General features: G+C 47.4%; 1 protein-coding gene across 1 annotated transcript; it reads left to right on the top strand.

The window, feature by feature from the left end:
* Positions 1–17,194: 17,194 nt before the first annotated feature.
* HTR5A (5-hydroxytryptamine receptor 5A) lies at positions 17,195–24,089 on the top strand. Its single transcript, XM_083825711.1, has 2 exons — positions 17,195–18,131; positions 19,017–24,089. Exons 1-2 carry the CDS (start codon positions 17,388–17,390, stop codon positions 19,347–19,349), a joined length of 1,077 nt encoding a protein of 358 aa, XP_083681837.1. The 5' UTR covers positions 17,195–17,387; the 3' UTR covers positions 19,350–24,089.
* The last annotated feature ends 1,988 nt before the right edge of the window (positions 24,090–26,077 follow it).

The following is a 26,077-nucleotide window of genomic DNA, read 5'->3' as shown; positions in this document are numbered from 1 at the left end:
AGGACTAGAGGGAATGGTCTCAAGTTGTGCCAGGGGAGGTTCAGGTTGGAAATGAGGAGACATTTCTTCTCAGAAAGAGCAGTCAGGCGTTGGGACGGGTTGCCCAGGGAGGTGGTGGAGTCACCGTCCCTGAGGTGTTCAAGGAAAGGTCGGACGTGGTGCTTAGGGACATGGCTTAGTGGTGACATTGGTGGTAGGGGGATGGTAATTCTTCCCTTTAATTATCATCTAAAAATTGTACAGTCATAGAGTCACAGAATGGTTTGGGTTGGCAAAGGACCACCCAGCGCCACCCCCTGCCATGGGCAGGGACCCCTCCCAGCAGCCCAGGCTGCCCCCAGCCCCATCCAGCCTGGCCTTGGGCACTGCCAGGGATGGGGCAGCCACAGCTCCTCTGGGCAGCCTGGGACAGGGCCTCACCACACTCATCATGAGGGATTTCTTCCTAATATCTAATTTTAATCTCACCTCGTTTACCTTAAAGCTGTTACCCCTTGTCACTACATTACGTGACAAAGAGTCCCTCCCCGCCTTTCTTTTAGGCCCCCTTTAAGTACTGGAAGGCCTCTATAAGGTGTCCCTGGAGAATAAAATTAATGAACATATTTTTTACTTCTTTATGTATTTAATGAGTCATCTGCCAACAAGTTATTTAATTTCTAGTAATTACACTACTTCTAACAAAAATGAGTAACTCAATTTGCTGCATCATGTGCGCGATCTAGTTTACAATCCATAAGAACAGAAAAGTATTTTGAAAAAGTATGTTACTGAACATGGAAAATATCCCCTGTATTTGCCAAAAAATACATTTTGAATTCTGCTTACAGGTCAGCACGCAGAACTAAGTCAAATCAGTGGGCTGGTCTGCTTGGTTATAGCGAGCCCTAGAACAAAGTGCTCACCTACATCTGCACAAGGACGAGGAGCACAGGGGCACAGTGGCAGGTGGGAACCCAAAGCGAGGAACCAGCGCCTTGCCCAGGGCTGTCCCAGCACAGCAGTCAGCCCCGTCGCCCAGGCGTGACACCCATCACCACGAGCTGGGAACATCTCCCCACATCATCTTTTGGACCAAGGCAGGTTGCTGTTTCGGGGCGGGACACGTGATGGGGTGCAGGGGAAAAGTGGTTTGGGATCGCACAGCACTTATTATAGGATACTTAGGGGAGGAAAGCAAAGGGAGGGGTTTAGGTTCTTTAGGGAGGAGCAAGAGTGGGATTTTTGATTTTTTTTAAAGAGGGGTAAAGGGTTAAAAATGGCTGGGTGCATACAAATAGTGGCTGCCTCATCAGCACAGGCTGTCCTGCCCTCCTATAAAATTCCTAACGCTATTCTGTGTGTGCAGTGTGTATGGAGTGCAGCACCTGGGGTCAGGCCACGGGTTGGAGGGGCCGTGTATCCCTAGTGCAGCAACTGGAGCGCGGACATGCCAGTGTGGGGCCACGAGCAGAGATCAGGCAGGACCAGCCCGTAAATAGGTGAAGTGGCCTGGGAGCAAGGGGGCGAGTGGGTCTCTACGGGCCAGCTGTGGCTGCGAGGGCACCCCTGTACTTCTAGGGGTGAGAGCAAAAGGATGGCACCTATAGGACCTAGGAACTCAGGGGCTTGTATGTCTAGATGACAGCAACTGGGGAGACTGGGATAAAGTGGCCAGTTACTGGGCAGACTGAGTGTTTGAGTCCAGCTGCTGGTGGGAGCCACCTTATACGTATGTATATATATTAATATATTTTTTTTTCTCACTAGTGGACTTGTTTGTGTGAGTGTTCTGAGCTTGTCTGTGGTTTACTATGTGTACACGTACATATACAGTACATATATGCTTCTCTGTCTGTGCCTGCTGGAAATACATCTTCAGCCTGACTACTGGTTGGACCCAGGGGCATGCAGCAGCAGCTGCCATGTCTCTCTTGGATCCATAATGATGTATTTTCCTCTAATTATTCGTTCTCCCCATTCATCTCATCTTCTTTCAGAAGGGTTTGCAGGCTTTCCCTGTCACATCGCTGGACTTGTGCCCGTCACGTAACAGGGGATGCTCAGTCACATGTTGGTGTGCTCGTGTGTCAAGCCAAGCACCTGCTGAATAAATGCAGGTCTGATCACAGCGCGGAGGGGTGAGGCCAGTTCAGGGCAACTTAACCTTTTCAGAGGTGTTTAGCACATGGCAAAAACTTAGTCTACCCAAGAAACACCCACGATTGGACTCTTCATTTTAAGTACAGTCTTTGCTCTGATGCAGCCACGACACTGTAATTCCATGGGAGCAAGCACTCAGAGAGATCAATTAATACGAGCTCATTTCTGGGCTTAGTTACTCTAGTGGATAGACTGAACAGAGACTGTGCACATCGCCGTAGTCCACAATGATCTCAGCAGCACATTATCTGTTCTATAAAAACACCAAGCACAGTATCTAACATGTCTTAACTCTGAGAGGTCTGCACATAGAAGTTTATGGATCGTGTTTTCAGAAAAAGCTGTAAAATGATGTTTCCTTTGCAACCGGCATTGCTTGCACATAGTGAAAGCCCACTGAGTTGACAAGATTTGTGCAATTAGTCTTTGTTTACATAAATGCCTTATTTGTGTGCACAAATGATTCTATGAAAAATTCATATGCACCTACAGTATCATATTTAGGCATAATTGCTTGTGAAGAAAGAAAAAAAAATTTGATTTTTTTCTTGCAGTTAATTAAATTTGGGGCTTAGATTAAATTGTATATTTGTTTTACTCCAGTGAGCAGAAGCTTTTCCCAGCCCTGAGTTAATAATACATACTTATGTGGCAGCAGCTGGCTCTCTAGATGTTACTTTTCCAATAAAATAAATCTTCACAAATTACCTTTTTTTTTTTTTTCCAGAAAGCCAGTATTAGTTTCAACTTGCCTAGAAAGTTATTGAGAAGCCATGGATGGCAGGCTTCCAGCCTTATCACCATACCGATTCCTTAACATGAAAAAGAATCAGGTTTTATAATCTGAACCAAAATATGCTAAACAGTTAAATAGAGAGCCCTACTTCAGCTTGAAATGTGCGTATTGCCTCTTTCCTTCAGCGGAACTACTTGCAAAGGCAAACAGGATTTATAATTAAAAACTTTCTTCTTATGTGTGCTGCAATGCTGAATCCTAAAAGGCTGATTTGGAACTGATCGTTTCATTTGTGATTTTCTTCTAGTTCCAGAGTAACGCTGAGAATGCCGTGTCACTTGGCTGACAGTTTTCTTTTTTAATGTAATAGTTACAAGATGTTTTGCAAATGCCAAGTAATAACGCATACCTTTACTATCAGTGTGCGTAAAAGGGTAGGGGAGGGGAATGCTCTTGTTAACACATCTAACATAAGGGCATTTTTTAGTCAGAGGTGAGGCTTAGCATTAAAGGAGGAGATACACTTCTTTCTATTGCCTGGCATATTAGTCCACAGGGAAAGGTGAACGAGGATGGAGTGTGTCACATTGCAACGACTGAAAAATAGCCCTAAGCTGCAGCTAGGTGTGCGTTTATCGGAGTGTAGCAATGCTAGCAGGATGGGAAGCGGTGTAATTGCACTAGTTACACTTGTCTCAAGTCACCCCTGCTCTCAGATGAAAACTAGCTGTGGGATTTTTTGCCTCTCCTGCAAAATGCAGCATCACGCTATCATGGAGCGTGCCTGAAGCCAGTCTGCTGGGAGGGCCGCATAGTAGTTTTTAGGTAATAAAGGAATTAAATATATGGACTGGTGCAGGGCTCTTCAAAACTGCAGAGTATCCAAACACAAAGCCGAAAGGAGCTGCCAGCATGTGGGGGGGGGGGAGCAGGAGAAACCCTTGGTTAACCCCTCTTCTTTACAGCCTACAGTGATAATATCTGCACAGCTTTTCTGATACCTTGTTCTAGTGTTGTCAAATTTCCTTATGGCTAGAACAGGTCAGATGTGCTTCTGTCAATAAGGCAGATTCTTTATGTCTTTCCTTCAGACTACCAATAACTTTCTCTATATAAAATTTCTATATACATATATAGCTTTATATATATATGCATAATATATATATATATATGACATTATGTTATAGTACTTTCTTAAGGAGTTCTGCACCTGATTGCAATGCCCCGAGAAAGCATAGTGCAGTAAGAACAGATAATTTGCTAATCTGAGCAACGTGGAGCCGAAACGACTGAAAACTAATCTGCTGGTTTAATTTCTTGAGCCAGTTCAGCCTGGATTTATGTGAGGCTTGAAACAGTACAAAGTGGCCCGTGCTGCTGAGATGAGAGAGGAAACTGTCCACTGCTAACTTCTGCTGGGCTCCAACTTGCAATACCACTTAAATTGATTTAAACCATCCCGAAACATCCCCTGGTACTGGTTGCTCATTTCTACCTCTGCACTTTTTTTCTGCATTATGCTCACACAAAAGAGTCGGTGCCCCAGGGATGACCCGTGCTGATCTTGCTGAGAACAGCAAGAGAACATAGGAATGGATGTTGTTTTTTTTTCTGTAGGTCATTTTCCTGACTCAGTTGCTGTCCCGGTGCTGGCACGGCACAGGCGGTGACTCAGGGTTCGTGGAGTGGGAGACAGAGGGCAGCAGCTACACGAGCCTGTCTGGCTGCCTGTGGTGCCAGAGAAATCCGCACGTAGCCATGGGGTCCATGCTAAAACCAATGAAAAACATTTCTGCCACGGAAACTTTCCCCGGCTGATGTAAATTCAGAGCAACTCCATCATCTTCAGAACAGGTCCTCAAGCTTCAAGCATGGAAGGCCAGGAGGTCACTTAGATTAACCTCCCCGAGTAGCACGGGGATCAGAATTGATCACTCCATTGTTTTTCTCTAAAAACAGACCCAATCTGGCAGCATATTTCTGCTTTGTGACCTTCCCGCATGCTGAAATTTAAAGCAGTGTTTTCTGGGTGGCAGAAAGGCGTGCCTGCACGTGCTTAAACACAGCCACAGAAGTATACGCATTTATCTGCCTATGATAGCTGCAAACAGAGAAGCTGCTTGCGTTTGTCATTCATGTGTTGTTGCAGCTCTGGGAGCTCCCAGAACGTACACGTGGATGTGACCACAATACACAGACAGGTAGCGGCTGCTGCCTGGTCGGGCTATCACTTTCTTTTCTGGGAAAGGAACCTGACTTTCATTTCGTATATATTTTCAAATGAGATGAACTTAAATTTTATCCAAAATTGTCTTTTTCTGAGCTGAGTGTCTTGAGTGACGGGGTAGCTGAAGTGGAACTTCCAGAAAGAGATTGAATCTTGGTATGAAGACATCAGGAGATGAAGAATCCACTGCTGCTCTTGGATGATCAATAATTTTAACATGAGTTCGGAGCCAGCTTAATTAATTAGAGATTGATATCGGGAACTCTCTGCCTTTTTAGTATGCTAAGCAGAAAGCATTAAGAAGTAACACATTTACTACTAAGGTCCTTAATTATCTCCCACCCTTCAATGCGAAAAAAATTAGAATTATTGACTGGGTACCTAGAGTAAGTCTGTTTTAATGATCTCAATTACTTACTACTAACTGGGAGTTGGGATCCAAGGAAACAGGTCTCACCGTCAAGTCCTCCCTCGCTAGAGCCAAGTTCAGCACAAACGCAGCCACACTGCTTCTACTCTTGGCTCTGACTTTCTTTTTTTGCTTCCTGGAGGCTTTCTGGACAACAAAGGCTCTATAAATCCCCAAATGTTCTGGCTACTTGAAGTACATGCTGTGTGACATGCTGGAGCCCCCTCAGTGTGAACAAATAGCTCTCTGAACCAAGAAAGCCTACAATCGATTTATGTCTCAAGGTCCAGTTCCTCCGTGACCTGGCCAGGATTAAGTTCACAGGATGGCTCCTTTGGTGTCTCACAAGGTCTTTCACTTGTACGATATCCCTGATGTCCCTACAGCCTAGTCAGATATAGCTGAAAATGCCCAGAAACTGGGGGAAAAGGGACAACTGCCGTACCACACCCAAGAAAACATGATCACTTTGAACCTCCCCAGGACGCCAGGCTGGGAAGAATCTGCTGCTCCTGATTTTGGCATACTCCAGCCTGAACTTGTTAGCCCTCAAAAGTGCTTAAAGGACCATCCTCCTCCTCTATCACTGAGGTTTCTGAGATACTCTTCTCCACGTTGGTCACTTTTAACCTCTGACACCCCACCAGCCACTCACAGCTACAGGTTTAACGTTTAAAGAAGCGGCTGAAAACCTCTCTGGGTTTATTTAGAGCTCGCCGAGTTCCCTGGATAAATCAGAGCAGCCTCGGGAGCCCAGGACTTGCCAAGTCTGAATTCTCGGTGTTGCGAATGGAAGAAAGCGTGGCGTGAGGCAGAAGGCACCAAAGCTGTAATGATCTTCCTCCGGGGTGTCAATTACCCTCGCTGTTTGCCTTACAGCACACGTAGGTGATTACAGTGTGAGGGCCAGGATACATTTGTTTAATGTCTCCTTGAACTCCATTACATTTTCCACTCATCTTGCTAGAGCCTTATCTTCAATTACACTCCTTTCCATATGCCCCAAGCTGTTATTTGTTACAAGACCAACCTGACCCCGTTGTATCCAAAATGTCAGGGAATTAAATCAAATTTTTATACTTTTCAACTCGAACAGTTATCTCCTGATGCACATAACAAACAGATAATAAGATCTGCATTTTATTAGACACACTGGCACTTCCTGATGTTTAACTATTAGGCAGAGCCCTTTTGCTGCTCACAGTTACAATTACATCCCTTTTCTCTGTGGCTGGATAGCTGTCAATTGATTTAACTTATTCAAAATGTGTAGTATAGTCTTTTCCTCAGCGTTACTTGCACTCGTGCTTAGGGAATTGGATACATTTCTATTCTTTTTTTCCTAGAAGGGAAGGGATATTTCCATAGTTAAATTTCTCTACAGTGTAAGCTTTTTTGCCTCCTGTATTTCATGACAATTTTCCCAAGCTTTGTTTCAGAGTTAAATTCAAAAATCACTTCTTAGCTTTAAGGGTATCCTTAAATTCTACTCTTTTTTGATAGGACTAAAGCAGATATTTGAAATTAAACACAGTCTTGAATGAAGATGTGTTCCTGAAATAAGTCCATGTAAGAAGTGCCCCACTGGACACATCCCAACGGCTGACATACACCATCTAGTTGTAGCACTCAGCACTTTTCACATTTTATATATTTACGTACTTATAGTTTTTGATTCATACAGTGCTCACGACAATCAAATGACAAAATCACCAATTTGGGATTTAATCAATGTAAATATTTAGATACATCATGGGGCACAGGAAGATCCGCCCTCCCCAAAAGAGTCTAGCTAGCACATGGCTCTCCTGCCTGCTAGGAACCGAGCCGCACACCCATAAACATTGCAGTCACTAAATACCAAAAGTCTATTAATTAAATAGAGATTGATATCTCTAAATGATATCTGTGGTTATCTCTCTTGATCTCTCTGGTTTTATGTGCATACTCTTGTTCAATGAAAAAAAAAAAAAAAGAAATACAGGGAAGTGAATCCAACTTACTTTACCCTAAGCTGACAAGAACAGAATCACATAGGTCGTTGTTCGCTGCATCTCAATTTACAGAGGGTAATTTCTCCTAATAGGCTAACTTGATTGCTTGCTGAACATACCTCAGAGACTGTTTGTCCTGCTTTTGTACAGCAAAAGCTCACCCACGTCTCTCTTGATAACGAAAGGGTAAAAGCTACAACAGGAATATTATTATTCAGATTAAAAACCAAAAAGTTCAGATAGGGTTGTGTCCTTGAGGTTTCCTAAGTAGTCCAGAGGATTTAGAGAAGTGTGATTTATACATTCAGTTTTATTTAAAACAAGAAAAAAAAAAAAAAACTTACTGCATTTTAAATTATAATCCTCCCTGAAATCAATGGAAAAGATGCAGTCAGATCCATGGATTGCTTAAGGAAATCTATTTTGCTGATGCCCACAGAAAACAGCTGCCATAAATTTTTCGAATCCGTGCTAGACATCTCGATGGCTAACTCTGTTTACACAACCCAAACCTCTGCACTAACCCTCACCTGTCTCGCTGGATATTTATCAGCCATTGTTTGCACGAGGCATCTTAATGAACTCGTCGTGGTTCTCCACAACTCATGATGCTCTTTTGCAACACCTGCCATCAATCTGACGCTGTAAGGCAGTGCTTAATAGGGCATGCCTCTCGCCAGGCAGGAGGGATTAGCCAGGGCAAGGACACCGGGATTTATGGTTCCTTAGAATCACCACTGTCGTAAAACCAGAAAAGCAGCAAGAAAGCCTCACAGAAATGGAGAACGATCGCTGTGGCTGAGAGCATTTGTCTTCGTGCCTCTCCCACGTGACGTGTCAAGACCTGGACTCTGCTTGCAGGCTCCCGCTGAAGTGCAGAAGGGACGATGGAAGGGAAGGACAGAGCCACCAACCCAAACAGGACGGGGAACGTGCACGGGGGCAGCTCTGCAAGACTGAGACCAGCGCCAGGAGTCAAAGCTGAAGGACAGGAGGTCTCCTTCCTGTGTGTGAATATTGGATGAAGGGCTTTAAAACATCAAAAAGTTAAGTGGTTCCTTTTTTTCCCCCTTTTTCCAATTAAATTATTGCTTGTGATTACAAAATGGCACTTGTAACCCTACTTACAAGTCAGTTGCTAGTGGTGATGTTGTAAAGCTGACCATGCTAACTATTCCAGTGCTCAACAAGGAGCAGAACAAAGGAGAGGCCTTAGCACACATGAAGGGAAGACAGAGAAGCGTGCAGAGGAGGAAAGGCACTGTCGGTCTCTCCAGAAAGCTCTGAACATGCACTGGGTCAGATGAAGAGTCCTTTTAAAAAACTCTGAACATGCACCGGGTCAGATGAAGAGTCCTTTTAAAAAAATCAGCAAGATGCATTTGTGTTCAAAACGAGGCTCATCCTTTAAAGTAATCCGTGAGGCATCTTCTGTGCAGATGGATAATACTTTAACGAAGACACCCCGTGAAGCATGTTCATACGAGGCCCTGAAATAACTTAATGACATTAAAATGGAAGATTTGGACTAAATTTACTTGAAATTCTGTAGGGAATTTGTCCAAAGGACCAGACAAAGGTGGGCACACATCTGTACCCCAGGGTACCTGAGAGGAGCAGGCCTCAGCAGGCCTCAGCTGTTCTTGCTGCTGTGCTTTTCCCTCCGCCAGCTCTTGCACGAGGTTATTGCCACTGCCACACGACGTGTCCCCAGAGCTGAGGCTGAACATGAACCATTGGTGAGCTGCTGCAGCTCGCAGACGGCTGGTTCAGCACCCCTGAGTTACAGGATGCCAACCTTGACCCTCAGACCAGCAGACATGAAAAAAATAAATCACCTATTTTGTAATAAAATGCATTGCTAGACAATTAAGGAAGGTCTGGCAACATTTTGCTGTCAAAGCAACGAATACTGGCTGTCAAAAATAATCATGCTGCTAATAAAAATTCTTAAAAAAAATACTTTTATACAACTGTTTTCATCCCATAGGGTCAGAGTTTTACAGCTGTAACAAGAAGACACTGCTTGATCAGGTGTCTGCTGAAGTGGAAGGAACCAAAATAAAATATTTTTTGACATGATGCCACCAGATTCTATGAGAGAAAGGATGTTTGGGGTCCTGTAAAAACTTCTGTCTCTGTTCAGGTAGCTGGAAAGGCTTGCTTCAAGAGGCAAGGCTTTTGTCAGCCTGCAGGAGATGTCTGCAAATACTTTTCTTGCACGGGCATGCATATCTTTTTTTTTTTTTTCTGGCTTCTAAATAATTCCTCTCATTTGTATGAGCCTCTCACTCTCTGAAGAAGCAACGTGGATATGAAATATAAATAACATTCTGCAGCTTTCCTGTATTCTCTAATGAGCTTTACACTGGCCTGCCACGTTGATGGTACTGAGAACTTACTGAAATCACCAGCAGTGCTCTGATCTCCATGACCTGGGCAGGCAGGAGAAGGGAAGCATATAGGTACGCCGAATAATAAGGGGGAGGAAAATACTCCACAGCTGGAAGGAAACAGCATGTGAATACTAATCTGAGAAGCTCGTCAGCAAAACCCAAGCTGGGGAAGCTGTACGACCGTGCCAATGCTTTCACTGGCTGGTAGATGGTAGAGATGTGGCTGCGGATGCTCAGAAATCTCCAGGGAAGAAGGCAGCAACCAAAGGTGTATAAATAAATCAGGCTACTGGTGGAAGATGAGCAAAGAATCTCCCACTGAAGACATCATTTGATGGCTGGCATTGGTAGTTTCATTTCTGTACACGCTGACGATTTGTTACAATAACAAAACCAGTCTTGAATGCTGAAGACAGTGGTGGATGGAGATAAGGTACTCAAATCTAGGAAGACCTTGCTGCATGGAACATGCTGCCAAGGAACCAAAGGAATAGGGAATAGGGAAGGAAAGAAGTATTAGAAGGGGAAAAAAAAAAAAAAAAGTGCTGGCCTGGAAAACTATTTAAAGTGTTTTCCATCCTTATCATGGAAAATGGATCTTAAAATATTTTGTGTCTGGAGTTCTGATAGACGATTTCCAGACTATGGCTGCATTTATCTAAATAAATGTTCAGAAACCTACCACCTGCAAGGAGGCAGAAGGGTAACCTGGAAGACAACACACACCAGGAAAAGCCATGTTCAGGCTCATACTATCACAGCCGTTCCTATAGCTTCACACCTATGCAAATTATCTGCCAAAATGCATAAACAAATCTCTTCCACAACTTGGCATAAGAAGAATAGGCCTGAGCTGAAATGATAATTGAGTTTTAGAGACCCATCCATTTCCTGTCATCGTGCCATCTGTCTGCCTGGCAGAGTCCTGACAGTTTGCACTGGCAGCTTCGATTGCCAGAGCTCATGTATTAAGTTAGAGGTACCCAGTCGTCACACACGGCTTCTTAGGATTTTTCTACAGGCCTGGGATTCAAGAAGATTGACAGAACCGCAGGATACTACGGACTCCCAAAAGCATAATGTACTTTGAAATTTTTAAACTTTGTTTTTATTTTTTAATCAGAAATTACGGATTCATAAGCAACCTGCAGAGACTAACTCCATCAGGGACAGGAGACAAGCATACTTCTCGGGACTGACCACAGACACAGATTACAGATGCAGGTATATATACGCGTTAAGTATTTGCTATCAGCAGAGAAATAAATGAAAACTGCGGATGCCTTGTGAGGGCAGTACCCCCTGAGGCAGGCTCCAAGTTATTGCATTACTGTCATAACTACTCGCTCTGGAGTACCTTTGACTAAATGCCAATATGACACCTAGCAACTCTGCTGATTCCCCTGAAATTACACAGATGATTAATGTTGTCCCTTAAGGTATGAAAGAAGGGATAAGGTTATTTATATTTCATTTATTTACACAGAGTGCAACTTCAGCTGTGGCACTGGATGATGCAGGAGTTGTCTGTAAGACTTCATGAAGTTATGCTGGTCCTCCGACGATGAACGTGGCTTTTTGCTAAGCAAAAACTAAGAGGTAGTTCCAGCAGGAGTTAATTCACATTAGGCAGAAGATAGGTAAACGCTCCTAATGGACCATTTACTGAGAAATATGTGGTGTTTCAAGGCACTGGAGTCCATCTTCCCTTTAGGCTGCCTGTGTAATAGATTGTGGACAAATTCAAGAGACACTACTACTGTGAGGAAAGGCACTCAGCAGGGAGGCTGCATAGGAGGCGACTTTGCTCTAGGCAAAGAGGCTGCTCTGTTAAACAGCTTTTATTCTTGTTCTGCTTTGTTCTTCCAGCAGAAATTAAAGTTTAGACATGTCACTGAATTCATACAAATGGTGACAATTCCTAAAGGAAGGCTGGCATCCCTCAGCTGAATTAGACCTGCCGTTAGAGGCTGAGTGAGGAACAGTTTTCCAGCCACACAAGAGACCCAGCCAGACAAACGGGTCAGTCCCTGGGATGCTCCGGGGATGCGGGGCACTCAGGTCCTCCTTGCTCCTGCTCTGAGGTACTTCCACAGTCCTGCTACCCTCTGCTAACACCTGGCAGGATTAACCTCTGCTTCTCGTTCAGGAGTCGCTCCACTTCGCAACAAGTAATTAAGTGTTACTGGGAGAGAAAGACTGACTTCATCTTCCAGTTGCTGTGGCACTTGGCTGGTAGAAGCCCTTGGGTAAGTCTGCGCTCCCATAAATATGCAACTACCAAACAGCTTCAACAGAAGAGAGAGCAACCCAGAATAGTCAGCCTCTTGGCATTTAAAATACGCATATTGGATATGAGGCATCAGGATTCAAGCTCGTAGCCTGAGCTGGGATGCTCTGAACCTTTGAACCATTCCTACGGACCAAGTGCATGCTCTAATTCATGGACCACTGCAGATGGAGGGAATCTCTCAGTGTTCTTCCCAACTAGAGCTACTGCTCTGGAGCTGAGAAAGGTTTGATGAAATGAATTATATGAAGAGGTGAAAGTTTCATAAAAAACGGCGCCTGTCCATGGAAAGCTCCAGTTCAGCGTCCCTCCTCTCCACTCCCCAAACTACATTCCTACCACCACAGGACACTGAAATCCAAACCAAGCCAGAAGTGGGGCGCCATAAGAGTCTATCACAATGCACACTGCCTGTCATATTGCCCATCTCTGAAGATCTTGGTTTTAGCAAGACTAGAGTGAGACTCAGAAGTGTGGATGGGCTGTAAGGGTGTGAGAACAGCCTCACAGTTTGCCTGGTTTACGTGTGTTTGTATCTGAGAGTTTTGCTGCTGCAAGAAAGGAGTGGGTGGTGTGCAAGCGTGTTCAGAAAGCATGTCTGGATGTAAAACGCCCGAGCTCGAGTTGATGAACGTTAAGTAAAATTGAGTTGGTGACTACCTGAGCTTCAGAAATTGCACTGACAGGATACACAATTACTGAGCAGTCTGGCTGGCAACTGAGCAGAGCTCTGAGCGCTGCTGTCTATATCCAGTGAGTACGCAAGTGCCTTTAATGCTTGTCTAACCCAGCAGCTCCACCTGCCCTGTAGATCGAAGTTCTCATTTGTTCATCAAAAAGACCTCCTGGGCCGTTTCCTTTCACTTTTCCACCAGTTCTAAATGCAGAGGTTCAAAAGATCTGTATATAAATTGACAGTAAAAGTGTACTGACCCTGTCCCCAAGAACAGGCACTACTTGGATGTGCGTGTAGGAAAGTGACACTGCAGTGACCATCTGGGATTCCCTCCCACTCTCCAACTACCAGCTACAATGGGATATTTTGAATTGGAAAGTACCTCCTGTAAATGGTATTTCATTACAAGCAGTATTTATTGGTCTCTAGTGGAGGGAAACTGCTAAATCTAGGAAAGCAGAGTAACTTTTAACTCCTCTGGCACCATCATTGAAGATGTGAGATAGTCCTGACTTTGTAGTCCAGATGCTTGTCTCAGTTTCAGAGGTGAGATCATTCCACAAACATTACCAAATTGCCACAGACCTCAAGCTTTCACTCACTTTATAAATATCAGTGGTTCTGAGGAAATCAATGGGCTTACTAATGTGTGTAATGTAAACAGCATTTGGTCTTTAAAAATAACAGTCCATTCCAAAATCCGGTGCATCCAGCCACCTTGCTTAAAGATTACAGAATAAGAACTGTAGAATGATCTAGGGTGGGAAGGAACTCTGGAGATCACCTAGTCCAACCCTCATTAAAGCAGGGCCAACTGGTGGTCTTCTATGATGGAGTGACTGCATCAGTCAGCAAGGGAAGATCGACTGATGTCATCTACCTGGACTTCTCTAAGGCCTTTGACACAGTCCCACATGACATCCTGATCTCCAGATTGGAGACAGATGGACTTGGTGGGTGGACCATTCAGTGGATAAGGAGTTGGCTTGAAGGTCACACCCAGAGAGTGGTGGCCAATGGCTCCATGTCCAGGTGGAGGCTGGTGTCAAGTGGTGTCCCTCAGGGGTCTGTCCTGGGACCAGCGCTGTTTAATAGCTTCATCAATGACATAGTGGGATCGAGTGCTCTCTCAGCAAGTTTGCAGATGACACCAAGCTGAGTGGTGCAGTCAATACACCAGAAGGAAGGGGTGCCATCCAGAGGGACTGGAGAAGTGGGCCTATGAGAACCTCGTGAGGTTCAACAAGTCCAAGTGCAAGGTGCTGCACCTGGGTCGGGGCAATCCCAGACATGAGCACAGACTGGGAGAAGAACTCATGGAGAGCAACCCTGCAGAGAAGGACTTGGGGTTCTGCTGGACAAAAAGCTCGACATGAGCCAGCAGTGTGTGCTTGCAGCCCAGGAGAGCAACTGCTTCCTGGGCTGCATCAACAGAGGGGTGGGCAGCAGGGGAGGGAGGGGTTGTCCCCCTCTGCTCTGCCCATGTGAGACCCCACCTGGAGCCCTGCATCCAGGTCTGGGGCCCCCAGCACAAGAACTGGGTCCAGAGGAAGGCCACAAAGTTGATCAGAGGGCTAGAGAACCTCTGCTATGGAAAAATGCTGAGAGAGATGGGGATGTTCACCCTGGAGAAGAGAAGGTTCCAGGGTGACCTTATTGCAGCTTTTCAATACTTAAAGGGGGCTTATAAGAAGATGGAAAGCAACTTTTTGCTCAGGCAGATAATGACAGGATGAGGGGGAATGGTTTTAAACTAAGAGAGGGGAGATTTAGATTAGAGGTTAGGACGAAATTCTTCATTCAGAGTGCGGTAAGGCACTGGCACAGGTTGACCAGAGAAGCTGTGGATGCCCCATCCCTGGAGGTGTTCAAGACCAGGTTGGACGATGCCCTGGTCAACCTGATCTAGTGGGTGGCATCCCTGCCCATGGCAGGAGGGTTGGAAGTGGATAGTTTTTAAGGTCACTTCCAACCTGAGCCATTCAATGATTCTATGATCTTGCAACTTGCATCCAATGCACCTTGTCCCATCTCCATGCACCCCTACGAAGAGTCTGCCTCCACCTTCTCTACACCCTCATGTGGGGTAGCTGGAGACAGCAGTATGATTGTCCCCTAAACCTTCTCTTCTTAGGGTTGAAAATCTCAGTTCTCCTTCTCCTTCTAGCAGTTGTCTCCTTCTCCTTCTGGTTAGTCCCCAGCCAGTGCGGTTGTACAGGGCTCTTCCTTCCCAGGTGAAGAACTTTGCATTTCCATATATATTCTATATATATGTGTTTGTGTGTATTTGCCCACAATTTCTATTTCCAATTAGTACTCAGCTGACCCATCCAACTCCAGAATCTGCTAATACATATTTTTAAAAGTCCAGTAAGTAAGATAATGAAAATATAAATAATTTTTTCATTAGGACATAATCTAGTTTTACTTCTTCAGATTTAATACATTTTATTTCCATTTCCCTTTAAATGTAATTTTTGTGTATTTGTTCCTGAAGCAAAGAATTACAATATTTTTTCAGGAGCACATATTCCATAATTTGTGGCTAATTCTGTTAATTCTGGGCTTCATAGGATTCTCTGGGAAGGGCCCATGCAACAAAAACCTCTCAGTGCTAGCAGTTGCTAAGTGTTTTGATCAGTTGAATGATAGTCAAGGACGTTTGGCACCTTGCAAACCAGGAATTTTAAATCAGGAGGCTTTTATGAAAGCATGCAAACCTCAGTTGTCCTTTGCATTGTAAGGCAAAAAACCTAACCATTCAAAAACTGCCAATATTCACGTGCACGAAGGATAAAACAACAGTCTCTCCCCCGAAAAGATGGCTCTATGCTTCCAAAATTATGTTACAGCCTCTAAGGCTACATCTGTTCTAGGAGCTAAAACAGACCGGGTCCTGTTCTCTGGCCCTAGGACAAGTGTCACAGACCAGCGTGAGTCCGTACGGGTAAATTCCCATCCTCCAAAAAACAAGGTGGCCATCAGGCTGCCCCACATGTGCCTCACATGGGGGGGGAGCAGAGACTGTGCCCCTGCTGTGCTGTGCCCTGCTACACACACAGCCAACACGGGACAGTGTGGGGCAAAATCCCACATGCCCACCTGATGCAAATCCCCGAACCTGATTTGGATATGCTGCCTTGTGTTTCCCTTGGTAGCATGGAGAAATGAGGAGCAGCGCTAGGAAACATCTCGTTTGCTTACCCCCTGTTATTGTTACTTTGCTGGTTTTCATGAAAAAGTCTGGAGTGGTTCAGAAGACACAGCGGAAAGCCCCATTTGGGTTTACCCCCGAACACCACGAACACACGGGTGCTCCCCAGAACACCGGCTTCATTTAGGTTTTCTCCCCCAGCTCTCTGAAAGTCCCACAAGTGTCATTGCCACCGTCTCCTAATACCGATGCAGCCCCTGCCGATGCAGGCTGTGAGCTCCTACCTGCTTGTCCCTGCCACGTGCCCGCGCCCGGGGATGGCCAGCTCCTGCCCCAAACCTCTCCGGACCCATTACCCTGGGACCCTCTGGAGAAGGAGGAGGCACAGCCCTACCTGAATGCAGCCCCAGGCCGGCAGGCAGCAGCTGGCTGGCATCCCTGCATGTAGCTAGTGCGCTGGGAAAGCTGCTCGGTGGGCTTAAATCCTGCCTGCTACTATGAGGCCCTGAATCCCTCTTATCACGGGCAGCACGAGAAAAAAAAAAAAAAAGGTGAAATGTTCAAACGGCGCTTCCTAACAATATCGAAAAGAGAGATTGTTGCTAATGAAAGGCCTGCCAATTGCTCACAAGTTGGGAAATGTCAGAGCAGAAGTTCTCCAAGAAATAATCCCCCGCCACGTCCCCCCCCACCCCAAATAAAGCAGGGTCGCCGGCCGGCTTGCTCGCTGCAAGCCCAGGCGAGCCGCCACATCCTCACGCCACCCGAGAAGCCCCCCAGGTCCAATTCTGCACGGATGCTAACTTTGTGCCCTTCTTCCATCCTACGGGGGGCCAACGCCACCCCCGGCATCCCCAGCGGGGACAAAGCCGGGCACGGCACATCTCCCCTCTCCTCTCCTCCTGTTCCGAGCGGGATATAAATAAATAAATAAAAAAAAACAAAAAACAAAAAACCACAACCGCTCCCCCAAAATGACTAAGCACCAAAACGCTCCGCACCCGCGCGAGGAGGTGAGGGGGGGACTCACCTGCCCCGGCCCCTCGGTAGGGGCAGCAGCTCCTCCGCACGGGCTCCGCCGCCTCCGCCCCTTGGCTGCCTCCAGCGCCGCCCCGCTCCGCTCCGCGCCGCCCCGCCGGAGCGCCGGGGGGAGCCGCGCAGCTCCCCGCGCCCGCGGAGCCGCCTCCCGCCGCCGCCGGGGACGGAGAGGGCCGGGGGCTGCCGCCGGTGCTTGGTTGCCGCCGCGAGGTTCTTCCTCCCCGGGGATGAAGGCTCCGGTGGGGAGCCCCGCGGAGTGGGTGGCCCCCGGGGATCCGCGCCCGCGGTAGTACCGCGGCTCCCAGCGCCGGGACCGGGGGACGGTATGGAGAGGACGCTCAACGTCAGTTGTTTCTTCGCCGCCGCCGCGATGCACGATGCTGGCAACCGGAGCGGGTCGCCCGCCGGTGCGGATTGCGGCAGGACGCAGCTCTCCGTCTTCAGCGTGTTGGTCCTCACCCTCCTGGCCATGCTGGTGGTGGCCACTTTCCTCTGGAACGGGTTGGTGCTGGCCACCATCCTCCGCGTGCGCACGTTTCACCGGGTGCCCCACAACCTGGTGGCCTCCATGGCCATCTCTGACGTGATGGTGGCGGCCCTCGTCATGCCCCTGAGCCTGGTGCACGAGTTGTCCGGGCGGCGGTGGCGGCTGGGCCGCTCCTTGTGTCAGGTGTGGATCTCCTTCGACGTCCTGTGCTGCACCGCCAGCATCTGGAACGTCACGGCCATCGCCCTGGACCGCTACTGGTCCATCACTCGCCACCTGGAGTACACGCTGCGCACCCGGCGCCGCATCTCCAACATCATGATTGCCCTCACCTGGGTGCTCTCCGCCTTCATCTCCTTGGCCCCGCTGCTCTTCGGCTGGGGAGAGACTTACTCGGAGGACAGCGAGGAGTGCCAGGTCAGCCAGGAGCCTTCCTACACCATCTTCTCCACGTTTGGCGCCTTCTACCTGCCCCTGTGCGTGGTGCTTTTTGTGTACTGGAAAATCTACAAGGCAGCCAAGTTTCGCATCGGGTCTAGGAAGAACAACTCCATCACCCCCGTTACACCGGGAGCCCTGGAGGTAGGTCACCGTGCTTGCCTTTTGCTTTGGGAACTTCTGGGAGCAGCTGAGCTGCCGAGCCCCTGGGCGAAACTTACACCTCAGGTGGGCAAGCAAACAGCATCCCTCCAAAGCCCCGTGAAGCCTGAAGGCTTTCAAGGGAAAGTTGACTTCAGAGCTTGCAAGCCCAGGCTTCTGACTGCCACATTCCCAGCTGGGAGCACGCAAGGAATGGCCAAAGCAACTTTGGGCCAGACGGAGATCCTTGGCCACACATGGGTGCACGGCGACTCACAGAGGTTCCCCCACAAAATGAGGGATTGGTGCTTGCGAGCGGGAGCAAGGGGTCACCGTTCCCCCCTTGGCGAGGTGTGCAGGGGTGTGAATGAGTGGGATCCCCTCGAAACTGAGGAAGGAAACCCGGCAAGCAGCTGTGGGGTTGGGGAGGTTGTGAATCTACCCGCACAGAAGACACACACAAAGCATCCTTGCAAATCCTGCCTGGGCTGTGCCAGTTCATCCCAAGCACAGTCACTGCGTCCCGGAAAGATTTCTTGGGGGGAAGAAGGAAATCTGTTTTAATTGTCTTGCCTCTCCTGTTAAGGACTCTTTAACTCGATGCATTCAGAGTAAGAAAGGGGACTTGTGTGCGTGGAATGTGGGTGTGCGCCTGTTTTACTGATCTGATCCTAAAAGGGGAAGAAATCTTTGTGTGGTGCTGCACTTATTTCCCCTGGGGCTTTAGTTTTGGGTCTGCGTTGCCCGAAAGAGGGTCATACCATGACGTAGATGGCCCGCGTTGCCCCGGGAGCGCTGGCCGTCGCTTGCACAGTCTGGTTGCGTACCCGCTGTGTGGGATCGGCTGCCCGAGGCACATATGGCTCAACTTGTGTTTGTGTTTGGCAGGTGAAAGAAGCCGCCCAGCAGCCACAGATGGTCTTCACTGTCCGGCATGCCACTGTTACGTTCCAGACGGACGGAGACACATGGAGAGAGCAGAAGGAAAGGAAAGCTGCCCTCATGGTGGGCATCCTTATCGGGGTCTTCGTGCTCTGCTGGATCCCCTTCTTCATCACAGAGCTCATCAACCCGCTCTGCTCGTGTGACATCCCGCCCATTTGGAAGAGTATTTTTCTATGGCTAGGCTATTCAAATTCCTTTTTTAATCCGCTCATCTACACTGCTTTCAACAAAAACTACAACAATGCCTTCAGGAACCTGTTCTTTAGACAGCACTGAGTAAGAGGAAGTTTTCCTGCTGCCCCAGGGGGCTGTTCTCAGCTCTCAATGAAACCAACCGAACTCGAGGGAGTTGAAAGCCACAGATACTGAGGTGATGCTAAAGACGCATCCCCACAGGTCATACGTCCCGGTTCCTACGCAGACTCTATCCCAGCTTCTAAGGCAGTTGCTATTTTTCTTGAAACAGCATGTGAGGGTTTCTCTGGCCAGCAGCGAAGCATTCTTCCTGCAGTGCCCCACCGCTCCCTTGCCTTCGCAGTGATGTTTTTGGGACTGTGTGGTGGCAGTAACGGTGCACAGCAGCCTTCTGGCAAAAGGTCACATCTGAAACTCTGGTTTCAGCTCCTGCCTGGTCTCTCGGAGCATTAATCAGCTTTGTCCCATGTGCATAGCTGGGACCGCTTCATGTCAGGAGGTTTTGGGATTATGTGTGAAGCTCGATGTTTATGGCGCAGTCAAACAGATCGTTTTTCTTGTCTTTCACTGGTAGAGATTGTTACGTGTCTGTATTTGAGGAATAAAGGTCCTCAGTAAGGGTTAAAAGCAGACTCCCAAGTACAAAGCCCTTTCTCACATGCTTTATCAACAACAGGTTGTGCTATTTGCTATCGGATTCCATGTAGCGAGGGTTTTTGTTTGTTTGTTTGTTTTTGTTTTTAATATATTTATTGTGAAGGCTTAATGCACAGTATACACTTGAATGAGAAAGAATGCCTGGGAAATCCACCCCTCATTCTCTGACTGCTACTTGTGAGCATCTGTCTCAGACCTTTACTTTCCAAAACACCATGTGTTCCTGGCCTATAAATGTTAAACGTTGTGTCTGTGTTTGCCATTCTAAATCACAGATGTATTTTGAGCGGCTGTGGGGCAGGTTTCCTGTAGTTGCAGGGGATGCAAGGAGTGTATTTCAGATTTTGTGTCAATGAGGAGCTGCATTTTGCTGCTTATGGGTGTGATTCAGGTCTTCCTGAAGTCAAAGCAAAGACCCCACTTAATTTCCTTGAGCACTGGACTGCAGAAAAGGGGCAGTTAATGATGGGCAGTGTTTCATTCTAGATGCAAAACCAATCCATAGATGTGCTCCTCCACGAGGACCACACTTAAGCGATTCTTCTTTTGCCCATCCCTCCTCATCCTCCCCCCCTTAAGCTTCTGTCCTGCCTGTTGGCTATTGCTCTGTGGCCTCCCTGCCTTTCCGTGTTGCCAACATAATTGCAGTTGTTGACATTTCACTCCTAGAATTAGAATTATGCACTTTATTCTGTGCTGGGGGAAGACTGACAGGCCTTGAGACAAATAAAAGCATTAGTTTTAACTATCACCTCTTAGGGGGCAGCCTCTGAAATCAGATTGGAACTGAAATGGTGGAGGAAAAGACAAGATGGGAATCAGAAAGACGATTTCATGTCAGATACCTCAAGAAGAAGAGATAAAAGGGAAGCATGTCTATAAATCATGGAAAAACTCCCTGGTGGCGGATAGGATTAGTTCCTATCCTTAGTAGATCATGAGACATCAGAAGATAAAATTGTCACTGGTCCTTTAAACCAGTCAAAAATCTGGTAGAGTTGGTAAAAAAAGACCTTTTTCTTTTGTAATCTTGAGACAGGTGAAAATGGAAGCAGAGCTCACGGTGCTATCGAGCCTTGCAGTTCTTTCAGGACCAGTTAGACAAACATCCATCAGGAGTGACACAGACGTAGCTGATCCTGCCTCGAGGCAAGAGGAGAGACAAGAAGGCCCCTGAGATCTTTTTCAACACTATTTTATAAAAGTCTGTTAGAAATATTAGGTAAAATCCTACCCTCACTGAAGGCAATGGACAAATTCTCAGGGACTTCAAGTAAATCAGAATATTATCCAACATGCTTTTATTGTGTAAGAGCATAGTCTTAATTCATGAAGATGGGTGGGATGGGAGCAACCTTCTAATTTCGCCAAAACAGAGTCTCTGATCTGCACTAACCACGGGCAAACCTCCCTACAGCTAGTAAAGAGTATTTAATTTCTTCATTACATTAAGTATTATCTCTGACATATCAAACATTGTGACAAACCCTTGAGCAAATTTCTTTTAGTGGGGTTATAAAGGTTGCACTGCTTTCTCTGGACAGCTCATCACCAATGCAAAGTTGTACTTTTGGGGAACTTGACTGCTGTTGTCATGTGAAGGGTTATTCAGCCAAAAATGAGTTGGAAAAAAAGCTTCCCTCTCCAGCCAGACCCTCAGCTCAGCTCGGTAGTAGAAGCTACGTGATAGTTTTCAGCTAGGCCTGAAAGCAGAAAATGGACTATTTATTTCATCTGAACTACATGGCTCTGAAATACAACCCATGCACTTTTAAAAACTGTCGTGCTTTTAAGCATGCAAGATCTTCTTGAGGTCTGAAATGGAAGAAATAACTTTTGAGCTAGAGTTGGGTAAAAATTTCTCCCAATGTATTACGCTAAATGATCAGGCAACTCTTCATCTATGCCATTGGTATCTTCCCTTTTTAATTGTTAGGCACCATGGCAACAATTTCAACACATAAGCATGGATTAATCGTGACACTGGACTTTAGCCCACTGTTTAACACACAGTGCCATGTCTACACAACCCCATTTCAGGCCGGGCTGTGTCCCTTCCCATTTCTATTTGCTGTTGGATGAGTACTGCAGATTCTCGATGATTCCTGCAGTTCTATGTCATGTAGGATCCTTGAACAGGGTGTAGAATAAACTGTATGCTAACTTAGTATCTCGTGCAAGTAGACAAAACTCAAACTGAAACCAATGGGAAAGACGCCTACTGTTGCTGTGGCTTGCTGTCTGGGATGAAGCTCCGTCTCATTACAACCTGTGTTTATTCATGCTATGCCTTAAGCAGTGACAGGGAGACAGGAGAGGATTACAAAATGACACTAAATATTTCTAATTTGTCTATAGTCGTGGATAGTCCAATATCCTGGCACAAATTACATCCACATCTATTTGACAACCCACATCCCATACAATCCGTACTGATCTTCCACAAATAACAGCTTCCAGCTGCTCTTAAGTTTTGTTCCTTTGATTCTGCACATAATTAGCAGCTCCATTACAGGCCGATTCCTACAGCTCTTGCTTGAGGCTTAAGACCATTGGCTTTTCTTCTAAATACCACTCCTGCAATGTAATGTGATCACACAGGAAAAATATCAGTATTCTGGAGACCGTGCTGAAGATTTGCATCAAAACGTGCAGCTATGATCAGAGCATATGAAGGGGCATAAAGAAACCTTGACTTCTGCTCCTGGCTCTGAGGCTTTTTACAAAGCTCTCCCTATTCGAACACATATGCCGAGTGGGCTCCCAGAGACCCAGATCATGTTTGAAGACATGCAGCCCCAGCTTCAAAGGATGTGTCTTGTACCTCCTTGTTCCCGTTTATAAAACAGAGTCAGTGGTGTGAAGAGATCTACCTCACAGAGGCTTTGTGAGGCTTAATTAGTAAATGTTTATCGTGTACGGGGAAGGTGGAACACTCTGGTTTGAATGCTGAGCCGCATTATAAATTGGGCTCCTATTTAATTTCTCAGAAGAACATTATTACCCATTATTATTGAATTTCCTATGCAATTTCATGGCTATATAATACTTCCAGAAAAGATTTAACTAACCTTCTTCCACTTACAATTAATTTATTTCCCTCTCAATGCTCTGACAGTTCGATGAACAGCTGTATGGCAGCACGAAAGCTGGAGAAACCGCGGTGCGAGCTGCCTGCTGAATGTCTCCTCGCAACGCTGAATGCATTTGGTCAAGGTTCAAGGAGCAGCAGCTCTCAAGGCGGCCTGCTACCCCCTTTCCTGTATTTTTTTAGGGAGAGGAAAAGGTCACAAAAGCATGCCCTCGGATTAAATGACAGGTGGGCTGAACGCCTTCCCCCTCCACCCCATACCGCTGACCTTTCTTCTCGATGCAGGCAGGTCAAATGGGTAGCTCCAGGACAGCCAGAGGTGGGCCACACGTGCCTTCACCTTCCCTTAATTTACCCAGCTTTTTCCTAAAATTTTGCACTGACGTGGCCTTTAAGCTGTCAGTGGCAGCTGCAAGAGGTGGTTTCGTGGAGGTAAAGTTGTGGACAATTAAGGAAATTTCATCTGACAAAGGTAATTAATGGCTATTAGTTCCAGCGATCGCTGCGGTGGGGTACAACTGACAAAGTGTCATAGTGATTTCTGTAAAGGAGTGATTTCGGTTGCTTTGCCCACGATGGGCACAGCACCCTCGTTCACTTGGATCCCTCCCTGCACCCACAAACTGGGACGGCAGCAGACACAAGGGGAACACAGCGACGGTGTCATTAGTGCCCCATGGGGGAGCAGTGGGGTGAAATGCCTCTATCAAAATCTGCATCCCTGGCTGAACGTCACCAAACTGCCAGCATATCCCTTGGCTTTAAAAGAGGTGGGCAAAGAGCTCTTTACATCACCGTTATTTTCCGTATCACCTGAGATAAGTTGCAGAAGGCTTGACGAGACCTGAAGTTGTGCCAGTATTTAGAAAGGAGAAACTGAGTATTCATAAGGCTAATACTGTTACTGATTTACAGCTTGAAACCGATCCTTGGCAAAAACGTGGAACAGCTGATAAAGGACTCAATGAATCAAAAATTACAGGAAATAAATATGATTAAAACAAATCTTATTGATGTCTGCCTTTGATTGCAGCACACGGTTCATTGCGAATGGTGATACAAGGTAGTCATTGCTCGGGAACGAATCTGGCTCGACAGCACAACGCTGCTATGAAAAAGTGAAGGAGAAATCAATGTGGGGTTCAAACTCCCCGATATTTGCTAATGATTCTCGGACTGGAAAAGGTGTAAATGCAGCCAGTGGAGTCACTCGCATGGGGAAATGAGGGTGCAAGCCCGTGAGGGGCACTTTAGCACAATGCAATGGAAGGGGTGGCACTGTCCCTTCGGACGGGGCTGTGGCAGGGTGCAGCAGGAGCTGAGCACGTGGCACAATTCGGCACGGTGGCAACAAACAGGAGCTTATTGCCTGTGCGTGGGCTGTGCCCAAGCATGGATTTTAAGCTGGTCACTGGAGGAGAGGCTGCAGTTCGGTTTCGTTGCATTTCGCTGTTTCTCCTCCTTCGCGCACGCAGCTGAGCAGCCAGCCTGAGCCTCGCAGCTCTCTCCGCAGTGTAATTTCTCATGCTGGGCAAGTCAAATACTTCCCCTAATCACCCTGAAAAGCAAGACAGGTGGGGCCTTTCTCCAGACCCCCTGGGCACAGCCGATGTTCCTCAGCCTAACCAGCATCTTCATCAGTGGGAGCAATACCTCCTGCAATGCTGAGCGCCCGCTGGGGCTGGCACCGTGCAGGGCTGGGTGCAGCTCCCAGGGCTTTGCACCCTGGAGCAGGCTCCGTCCCATCACTGCAACAAAAATGGGGAAGGTGGAAAATAAGAGCTATCCCCTCACCGTGGGCTTCTGCTGAGCCATTTCTGACAAACTGGTCCTGAACCCCGCATCCAGCAGCGCTCCCTGGGAAAGCAAACCTGGCCAGGCTGCCGCTGCGGTGGGGCTGCTCATCTGTGCAGGAATGCAGAAGGAAGGAGAAAAAAAAAAATTCCCCTTCCCTCCACAACCCTAATTTGCAGGAAGAAAAATCCCCAGCCCCAGCACTCTGTTGGAGATGAAACGTTTGCTGCATTACTGGAGCATCCACCCTGCCCGGTCCGATCCCCTTCCCACGATGCTGGCTGCCGAAGGTGGAAATCCCTGAGTAATTCAAGGCTATCTGCTGCTGGCCACATCCCCAGGTTTGTGCAAGCACTGGCCTGCAATGCTGCATTTTTCATCATTCCAGCAGCAACCTGAGGTCAGCGCGTCTTCCTTGGGCCCCGAATTGTGGTCGCACCTCAGGCTGCTGGCACGGAAGACGGCACTCTCTAAAAAACAGCATCTCTACTTGCCAGACTTCCCCTGCTCTTTGGGATTGGGGTGCCAAACCGGCAGCTGGGGTGCACGAAACCGGAGGCATCTGCTTGCCTGAGCCACTGGGACCCAGCGCCTGAACCAGCCAGCTGCTGCCAGGCACCGGCACCGATCCCCCATGGAAAGGAGGCAGCCCGCGTCCCCACTGAGGTCGGCGTGCAGGGAAAGAGGCAAGAAGATGTCACAGGAGGACAGGGGCTGCAGATGATGTAACGGCTGCACAGCATCAGGAGCCATGTGAAGGTGGCACGTTTTTAAACCTCCTGTGTTCCAAAATAATTATAAACATGCTGTTCCCGTTTTGAGGGAAGGGAAGGGAAGGGAAGGGAAGGGAAGGGAAGGGAAGGGAAGGGAAGGGAAGGGAAGGGAAGGGAAGGGAAGGGAAGGGAAGGGAAGGGAAGGGAAGGGAAGGGAAGGGAAGGGAAGGGAAGGGAAGGGAAGGGAAGGGAAGGGAAGGGAAGGGAAGGGAAGGGAAGGGAAGGGAAGGGAAGGGAAGGGAAGGGAAGGGAAGGGAAGGGAAGGGAAGGGAAGGGAAGGGAAGGGAAGGGAAGGGAAGGGAAGGGAAGGGAAGGGAAGGGAAGGGAAGGGAAGGGAAGGGAAGGGAAGGGAAGCTCTGGACATCATCAAGCCCTTCACATGTTGGCCAGGTGCTGCCTCTGTAACATCACTCTGGCCTGGCATGGCTGGACCAAACAGGGATATTTCCAACCCCAAAAAGCCTGTGGCACATACACCCTGGTGAAAATTAATG

Source organism: Anser anser, assembly GCF_964211835.1.
Source record: "Anser anser genome assembly, chromosome: 2".
Lineage (NCBI taxonomy): Eukaryota > Metazoa > Chordata > Aves > Anseriformes > Anatidae > Anser > Anser anser.
The sequence above is the reverse complement of the archived record's forward strand: the minus strand, read 5'-3'. Positions and strand labels throughout refer to the sequence as shown.

Excerpts from the sequence above, each read along its gene's own strand:
- HTR5A (XM_083825711.1), top strand. The coding sequence starts at position 17,388 with ATGGAGAGGACGCTCAACGTCAGTTGTTTCTTCGCCGCCGCCGCGATG. Across the intron at positions 18,132-19,016 it reads TTACACCGGGAGCCCTGGAG|GTGAAAGAAGCCGCCCAGCA; the intron begins GTAGGTCACCGT and ends TGTGTTTGGCAG.